Consider the following 10000-nt stretch of genomic DNA (forward strand, 5'->3'; position numbering starts at 1 on the left):
ACACACACACACACACACACACACACACACACACACACAAACACACACAGGAGGAGGGCGGCGCGTGACTGTGTCCTGGTCCAATAGAGGGTAATGAACGCTCTCCAATACCGCTGAACAAAGACCTGAAAAGAGAGAGAGAGAGAGAGAGAGAGAGAGAGAGAGAGAGAGAGAGAGAGAGAGAGAGAGAGAGAGAGAGAGAGAGAGACCCGCCGACGCCCAGGTTTCAGAGCACGCCCGCTGAGAGCCAGCCTCGATAAAGACTCACACCAGCCATGCACGTACGAGGACTCAAAAATGGCCACTCTAACACGTTTGCCCCCGGCACCAGCCACCCAAGCACACCGGCACTTAGTGTTCACAAAGAAACTGCTAACCTACTTACTGCCTTTACATAGGTACACTCAGCACCAAAGCAGCCTCCACCACCACCACCACCACCACCACCGCGACCACCACCACCACCACAGCCAGCCTCTCTCCGGTTCGCCATTGTGCTCAAGTAATGAACCTTACACAGCAACATAATCTCCTCTCGCTGCATCCCGTGACGCGCCTCGCCGCCGGGCTGTGCTGTTCATTAGGGGATGAGGAGCAGCTCGGGGAGGGACGCGCGGGGCCTCATCCCCAGGGAAGGCGCGCGGGGAGAATCCAATACAAGATCTAATATCGGACATAGATTTTCCTCGCGCACGAGATGCTCATAATGAGGACGCTAGACAATCACAAATGGCGCTCCTCTGTGTGAAGAAAAGGCTCTTCATATTTCGAATGGGCTCCTGAAAGACTTCCTCCTCGCAGACTCAGGAGCATCAGACGCCGCGCCGCACACACGCCATGCCAACCTGCTGCTGCCTAGACAAGAGTTAAGAGGATGAGCTCCATCACCCTCACTACACTCCTCCTTCAGGGAAGTTACTTTACTTAGTGGCACGAAGTTTGGCACACTGATCCTGCCACGCGTAGACACAAGAATCATAGACAGAAATAAACTGGTATCTTTCAAATAAATAAGGATTTATAATGTGAATTCATTCTATTTTATTACAGTATTTTGCTACAGTATGAGAACACGTGGGCCAGTCATCGGGTGGGAACGTCGACTATTGACTGTTATCATATCCACGTGTCCTCAGATGCCAAACTACTGCATTAGCGTCTGTAACACCGAGTATAGTGTAGTGGCGGGATGCTCCAAGATGCTTTGCGGCGTATCATTCGCGAAAAAAGGACTGAGCGAAACTTTTACCTCATTTTTTTAATCTTTAACCCTCCGGCACAGCACACGTGTCGCCGTTACAACTTTGCCGTCACCGTGCTCTCTCTCCACCGTCATCTGCACAAAGAGAGTTCTCGGCGTGACGTAGTGCAGGTGGCGCCGGTCACCTCTCATTATAAAAGTTGTCCAAAAAGTGCCCTGCAATAATTTTCACTCACTACAAGCAAAAATTGAAATACGCTCTTCATATTTGATGGGAAAGAGCAATTATACATTGGGCCAAATATATTAAAAGGGCAATATTATATCGAGAATAAAAAACGTTTGGTATTACATTTCCAGGGTCAACTACTGACTAATTGCTCTTAAAAGCATCATGCTGCGCTACGCCCATTTACATTACAACAATTATTCCAACATTATTATCACTATCATCATTATTATTACTATTATCATTATCATTAGTGCTTTCATCATTATTATTACTACTATCACATCCACATCCACCCTGATCAAAGAAGCACGGTGGACGACACAAGGCTTCATATATATAGATCGCTCAGCCCACGTCCACATTATACGTAATATAGCACGCCCACCCTGCCAACCTTCCCACACACGCACCGCAGAATCAAAGGTATTCCCCCAAACACGTTGCTTCTTGACACACGAGGGGACTCGCTTTGCTGGACGTACTGACATTGCTTCCCTCGACACACGCACCACTGGGCACACTGTCTCATCCCCTTGTGTTCGTTGCTGAAGTAAACACACCAAACAAGGCAAACACTGGCAGCGCGACTCGGAGTAAACACAGAGCAAGTATCACACGAGTATTTACTCCGATGAGGGAAATGGCAGCAGGACTGAAAGCAGGAAAAGTCACCCTGCAGAAAAAAAAAAAGCATGAAAAGTCACCCTGCAGAAAAAAAAGGACAAAGAAAAAAAATCTGAAAAAGACAGTGAAAATAAAGGAAATCCGAAGAAAAAAGTACGGGCAGCACTCAAACAGAGACCGGTGAAACTAAATAACGCAGCGGAGAGTAGAAAAAAATCACTGACGACTCTTTTACTTATGTTGTGTGTCATTGCAGCTAAAAGGCTTCCCGAGTGGTGATGGGAGGTTCATCAAGACACCCGCGCGCCTATTGTCTGTCTCTCCCGCATCACGGCTTCGGATAGGCGTCTAAAAATATGACACGCTGGGTGAAAATACTTTCTTTGGCGGTATATTTTTGACGATGAAATGCTGACGTGCGACGGGGAAGGGTAAAGCAACAGCTGGCGTGTGAGGAGGAGAAGGAAGAAGAGGAGGAGAAGGAGGAGGAGGAGAAGGAGGTGCTGGAGGAAGAGGAGGAGGAGGAGGAAAGACGGAAGGTGAAAAGAAAAAGGACGTCAAAGAAGTCAAAATATCTAAAAATAAACTGTTGATATGAATATGCTTAAAGGTCGGAATTTCCAAACATTTTTTTTTTTTACTGATATTAAACTGATAACGGTGGAAAAGTTGAAGATCGGCGTGCGTAAAAGATTTCAAATACTCATTCAACTTAAAGACAAAAATCTACAATAGTTTAATCTCTTATAATCCTACAGTGATAACAGAAGGGACACGAAGCACCAAAGAGCAGAGCGCAGGATCAGGAGACAAAAGCGTGGCCACAGAAAGCCGATAAGACGAGAGTGACGCGTACAGATGTGTGACAAAGGCGGCCGTCGCTCAACTCTGTTATCGTGGTTCCTCCTCCTCTCGTGTCGATATTACTGACGAGGAGTTTGCTAAGATCTGGTGCTAAGACGAGTTATCGCAGCTGGTATTAAGTAAACTGTGGATAGTCTTTAGAAAGGCTTTGGGCTTTCACAAGGATGGTTAGTTGGATTTTCACTTTTTTTCTATTTTCAGAGTTTGGTGTGATGTGGCGTAAGACGAGCTATCGGGGCTCGCGTTAACTAAACTGTGTGTCATGATTTAAAGTGTTTTGGCCTTTTCACAATTATTTTTAAAACATCACAAAGTTCTTTTTCTTTATGTATATCAAGGAAATCAGCTAATAGTGCAGAAAGTATATATATATATATATATATATATATATATATATATATATATATATATATATATATATATATATATATATATATATATATATATATATATATATATATATATATAAAAGCTCGTTTAGAATGCGGCTCCTAAAAGAAATAAGAAAAAATTCATAGTTTTTAAGTGTCTAGATACTCACCCTTTTCAAACAATATTTAGCTGATTTTCACAGCTTTTTTTCTTATATTTGTACAGAACATTTGTCAAAATGTCACTAAAATCCCAAAAACACACTTGTAAATTCCAACAGCTTCCAATACTCTGCTAAAAGAGGTAGAGATAAAACACCGAATTGTTTGAGAATACCGCTCTGGTGTGTGTGTGTGTGTGTGTGTGTGTGTGTGTGTGTGTGTGTGTGTGTGTGGTGAGGATCAGTTGAGGTAAAAGACTAAAGTGTAAAGGAAAGCCATCGTACGAGTAAGTAAGATGGCAAGAGTTACGCTAAGAAGGGTAACAAGATTAAGGTTAAGGTAAGAAGACTAAGAAGGATGAGGCGGGATGAATAAGTTAAGACTAAGAAGGTTAAGTAAGGCAGAAAGACGAAAATAATAAAGAAGACAGGAAGATGAAGGCGTGAAAATCAAGAGAGGAAGCGAAATACGAAATAATAGTCTATAGAGTGTATCTTTAAGACTGTTAAAAGTTAAAAGACCGAGAAAAAGTGAGAATAAATAACATTACGGAGAGTCACTTAAGAATATTATGTGAGGTAACAAGAATGAGAAGGAAAGAAGAACAAAGGAAAATGAATGAAAACACCAAAACCAAGATCAGATACTAAGAAAACAATAAAAGCGAAGTAAGAATGAAATAAAAAAAAATGTATAAAAAATCAACAAAACAGAGGAAGGGAATAAAATCAACGAAGACTAAGAGAAAAAAAAGCCCTAAGAGGAGGAAACAAGGATGAAGAATACAGTGTACAGTACAGCAAACCATCATGGAACAGCCACTTGCTTCCCCAACTCCCCTTTAACTAACCCTCGCCGCTCTCTCAATTTACTGACATTTTTTTAACGGCGCCCCCGCACACCACGAGATCACACGCGGCCAGCCATCCCGCACTGCCTCGATGACCCCAGCGAGGCGGCGGTCACTTGTCCACCTTCCACCCGCCTGCACAAACACTAACCGTGGCTCATACTCGCTCGCTTGCCGCCAAAGGGAGCTATCAGGCTCTTTACGTCTCCCTCCTGACCCTACTAATTTTCCTCCTGCATTTGATCACAGAGAATTGATGTTTTTACTTCCCTCTAACCATATAGTTTTATTTTCTTCTTGTGGTTATTCAGAGAGGGATGTTTTTAAGTACATGTCCCTGATCATATCGTGTTTTCGGTCAGCAAGGGGCTTTATCCTTGGATATGTAGCTTCTCAAGTGTTCCTAACCTCGGTAAATTTCTCCATCCAATTATTCAGATGACTTTTTTTTTTTTGTTACCTGCTTCTGACTATAGAGTGGCGTTTTCAGCCAGCACGGAGCTTTATCCTTGACTGTGTGACTGACCTAGTGTTCCGCCTTAACTTTTTTACTGCCACGATCGTCTTCTGTTAACACTGAGATCACTATAACAAATTGTTTGGGTGGACACAGGAAAAAAAAAAAAAAAAAAGGAATATAAATAAGAATTTCATCCTTGCTAAACTATAAAAAGTACGTATTTTACAGACTGTAGTACTAAAAAGACTCTTTTAAAATGTGTACATGATCGTCTGACTGACTAGCAGCGGAAGGATTAAGCCTGTATTCAGTATCCCGAGAAAGCACGTGCATAAATATTATATTCTATCAAGTTTGGATATACCTCCTCCTTCGCCGGGCTTAGATTGGCTTATACGGATGAGAAGGCTCACCAACTTCTTTGAGGTATTGATTAATAAGTACTGCCAAAGTTTTAATTAGTCTCTCCAGAATATGGCGGGTTACTGAAGGGCAGAAGACGTGGAAGTGCCTGGTGGGAGGTGTGAAGACTATAGGCATTTAATCCTCCTCTCTTGGGTTTCCTGACTTCAAAGTACAATTGTCTCCGATATTTCCCCGTAAAAGCCACATTTCTGATCCCGTGCAGCGAGTCCACAAGGAGAGAAAGGCATAAGAGGCTGGGATGCATCTAAATCTGTACTTTGATGTCTCTTTCCAACTCCGACGTAGTTCAAGCGGTATCAGTTTTATTTCCTAATGCCTGACTATATTTCTAGTTAGGATAAGAAGCGAACATTTTCTAGATAGATTCTTAGTATATATTATTTTTCTTATAGTCTGTTCCCCATTCATATACCAAAAAAAAGTAGATATTCACAGTTCGTATATCTTTCGCATTGCTTTTGTATCGCGTATCGTATCGTTGTATGCACGTATCATATTGTTTATCATTCGTACTTTGATCGTAATATGATCTGTGGCAGTAAGTGATGGCGGGAAGTACTCGTAATGCGACTCCCTTTCACTTCCCTCTCACCTCGCCAACACTTACCGCTCTGTCCTTCCATGACAGCGCCACGCCCACTCACAGACCACCCAACTTTAACACGCACCACTCTTACATATTCTGACCATCTCCTCAAAACACCTTTCCTAGCATCCCTATCCTTCCAACCCTTCCCTTTCCCTTGCACCTTCTTCCTAATCTTGCAATACCAATCGTCTCCTCTGACCCATCTCCGCAAGCTTCTTTGTCCTTCCTAAACCTTCCCTTCCCCTTGCAACTCCAATCCTCTCCCCTCACTCATCTCTCCAGACATTCCTGTCCTTTCCATACCTTCTCTTCCTCCTGGTCTTTCACATCATGCACTGCCATACTTCTCAAGCTTTCAGCACTCACCAGACCCGCAGGAGCAGGTGGAGGCGTTGTGGTCCTTGTCAAACATCACGCCCTCGTCGTCTACGGTCTTCACAATGCGCCTGAAAGGTCTGGCCACTATTACCTTACCACTGTCGCTGCTCTCCACGCTCCTCCTCCTGTGGGAACGATGTGAAGGGAAGGAAAGTGTCAAAACAAGTTCTCTTATTTTTCATATCAGTATTACCACGCGATTCTTCAGCCAGAAATGAAATTTTACTTGTGTTTAGAGATGGTATAATACGAATAAATGTAAAGGTAGTCATAGAGTTCATGTTCCCTTTACTATTAATACTAAGAATGTACTACTGCTCTGGTGGCCTTGAATAGTACAGACGGGCAGCAGACAGAGATGAGTTGAGATGGTTTAGGGAGAGTTTTATCCCTCATTGAAATGATAGAGGTTCGTGATGATGATGATGATGATTATGATACTTCTGCTACTGCTACTACTATTACTACCCCTACTACAACTATAATTACAATTACTACATCTCCTACTACTATTCATACTAAATTCAAGCCAAAAATTTAACAACCATAAATTTTTCCAGCCAAAATATAACCTATATAGAGACAACCCCAACACGGGACCTGCAACACCGCCTCTTGCCCGAGAAACCCGAAGCGAGAGTGGGTAGAAAGCGCCAGACCAAGCAACAACTTTACATCTCCCCAGGGACTTCACGAGCCTAACCTACTACTTTCACTGCAGAATCTTCGCTTTGGGCAGGAAGAAGCGAGAGAGCGGGGAAGCAAGAGGGCGGAGAGGCGAGAAGGCGGAGAAGCGAGGAGGAAAGGAGATTGGGCGGAAAGGCGAGAAGGCAGAAAGGTGAGAAAGAGGGAAGAGGAAGAATCAGCGTTAGTAGGTGGGTTCCTGCACGTACTCTCCACCCCACACGGGAACTTTTAACCCTTAGACTTTTAGAGGAGTAGGAGCGGGAGTGGTAAACGTTCCTGGTCAGGTAGAGAAGCACACAATGCCTCGTTATGAGTCAACACTTATGATGCCGACAAGAAACAAAAGGTACGTAATTCATTTTTAAGTCTTAACGAGAGTGAAAGCGGCTACGCATTGCAAGATCAAAGGATGGTAGGCAGGTTAGAGATGCTGCTTGAGAGATTTTTGCGGCAATGTGAGTAGTGCTGTACATATTGCCAAGCTGAAATATATGATAACGTCTTAGTTTATACTGTATTCAAATAAAACGAAGGATAAAAAATGAAAAGCTGGGTTGAAATATTACTCTGAACAGATACATAAATAGATAAATGAGCAAAAAAAAAAAAAACTAAAGGATAAATAAATAAGTGGTTTATTTCCTATCAAATAGGATCAAGGATAAGAAATGGAAAGCTGATTGGGAAGCTGCTCGAGTTTTGACAAATAAATAAGTGGACAAATCAGCAAATAAATAAGTAAATAAATAATGAAATAAATAAAATAAACAAAATAAGCCGTATAGTCTTGTCACGCTGAAATATATGGGTAATCATTATTCTCGCTTTATTTACAACCTCAGCAAAAGTATCGTTCATTTAAAATCAAGCGACGGAAACTGTTCTCGCCGCACACACCCAGCCAGCGCCAATCTGATTCTTTCCACAGTAACGCTAAGCCATCATCAATCATATGCGTCAGAAGAGAGACTGGGAGAGAGAGAGAGAGGGGGTTCTGGTAGAGAAAGATTAGTACCCGTCAGTCAGGATGAGCGAAAGAGAGTGTACGTGGAGAGAAGATTGTTTTCAGACGTGCCTGCTTAGGGGATGTGACGTGGCTGCTTGGGAATGGTCATGTAAACTATCTATCTATCTCTCTATCCATTTATTTCTCTGTCTCCCTATCTATACATCAATCTATCTACATATTCCTTTATCTGTATCTATCTCTATAACTATGTGGCTTTCTGTATTTCTATAACCAACATCCCACACTATTTTGCCTTACACACCCACCCACCAACACACACACACACACACACACACACACACGTCTTCACACATTATTTGCGGGCGGAGTTTGGACTGGCCGCGAGTTACGAGTCAACGTGATTTACGGGAAGGAGTTCTGAGTGCTCTTCTTCCTCCTCCTCCTCCTCCTCCTCCTCCTCCTCCTCCTCCTCCTACTCCTCCTCCTCCTCCTCCTACTCCTCCTCCTTCTCCTCCTTCAATTTCATCTCACCTTCCTCTTGTTTTTCCTCTCTTCCTGCAGTCCTTTGTTTCTTTCTTTTCCTTTTGCTTTATGTGTTATTTCATCTCTACTTCTACTGTTCTTCATTCTGTCAGCTAGGTACGTATTTTTATTATATTGTTGTTATTGTTTTTTTTATGATTATTCGTCTTTTCTTGTTCCTTCCTCTTCTTTCTTCAGTTTTTTTATTTATTTTTTTTTTACTTTCTCACCTCCACTGTTCTTCATTCCTTCAATTATATATGCATCATTTTACATAGTTTTTATGGTTCATTTTATTCTTCGTCTTTTATCTCCTGGTCTTCTTTTCCTGCTCTTCTTTTCTTTTATAAACTTTCTCACCATCGTTTTCGTTCCTCGTCATTTATAAATATCGCTCTACTACGGGATCTGGTGGAGGAATGAGGAGATGAGGGAAAGGGTTACTGTAGAAGGGGAGGAAGGGAAGCGGTTATGAATGTGCGGGAGAAGTGGGGAGCGGATATTCTACGGAGGGTTACCTTTGAAAATCGCAGTCTATATTTGCACAAGACCACTCCAATAAGCTGAGAAGAAGCCATAGCTATAAAATGGAATACAGATGTGTTAAGATCGATCACTAATACAACGCATGCCTTCCTCTTAATCAAATACTTCTAAACTCTCTGCAGTTATTCTACAGTTATACATACAGTGGTAAATTCAAGTCAGCTGCGTCTATCATTCCGACAAAATCGTGTAATCAAAACGAGAGCGAAAAATTGGAGGGGGAAAAAATTACACCCACTCTCCATGATGAACAAAAAGCTGAAAAAAAAAAATATGTAAGTACAAATTTAAAAAAAGTGAGAAAAAGCTAACATCATGGAAATTAATCAGATTACGGCTCTGAGCTTTATGTCCGTGAAGGTAAATTAGTCAGAGATAATGATGGGATGGCCACGCTAGGGGAAAGAGAGAGTAGTATATTGTGTTGTGAAGTGATCAGATTAGTAACGCGAGAAGGCAGCGGGGAGAGTCCATAATGACAATGTTGTGAAGTAAGGGAAGAGGGAAAAAAAAAAAAAGTAAATGAGAAAGATATTTAGTGGCAGTGTCGTGAAATGAGAGAACAGAAAGCTGAAAGGTAAGTGAAAATGAAATGAAATGTGAAAATAAGAGAGAAAAAATAGTTAAGCTGAAAGGTAAGTGAAAATGAAATGAAATGTGAATATAAGAGAGAAAAAATAGTTGACAGAAAAATAGTAGACAGGTAAGGCAGATGCAAAATCAGAGTGTAGTGAAATGAGAAGAGTAAAAAATGACAGAAACAGGAAACCAATGGAAATGTTAAATTTGAAAGGAAAAAAATAAGCCCGTACGTAAGTGAGAAAATTGGATAATGGCAATGTTAAGAAATGGAAAAGAAAAAAAATGAGAGATAAATGGAAAACAAAAGAAAAATTTGCAAAATAACACGAGGGGAAAAAGTTCACAGATAAGTGAAAAAGAGGAGTAATGTCGGTACTGTGAAATGAGAAATGAGAAAGAAACTAAAGATAAACTAAATGAAATGTAAAATAAGAGAAAAAAGTTGACAGATAAGTAGGAAAGGAGAGAGAGAGAGAGAGAGAGAGAGAGAGAGAGAGAGAGAGAGAGAGAGAGAGAGAGAGAGAGAGAGAGAGAGA

The 10000-nt window shown here is 41.6% G+C and overlaps 1 protein-coding gene across 1 annotated transcript in view; it reads right to left on the reverse strand.

The window, feature by feature from the left end:
* Positions 1 to 10000, reverse strand: part of LOC135105256 (uncharacterized) — an 83258-nt gene that overhangs the window by 13310 nt on the left and 59948 nt on the right. Inside the window, exon 8 of the mRNA XM_064013482.1 lies at positions 6146 to 6282. Coding sequence (XP_063869552.1) covers positions 6146 to 6282 — 137 coding nt within the window. The remainder of the gene's footprint in view (positions 1 to 6145; positions 6283 to 10000) is intronic.

The sequence above is a fragment of the Scylla paramamosain genome, chromosome 1, assembly GCF_035594125.1.
Source record: "Scylla paramamosain isolate STU-SP2022 chromosome 1, ASM3559412v1, whole genome shotgun sequence".
Classification (NCBI taxonomy): Eukaryota; Metazoa; Arthropoda; class Malacostraca; order Decapoda; family Portunidae; genus Scylla; species Scylla paramamosain.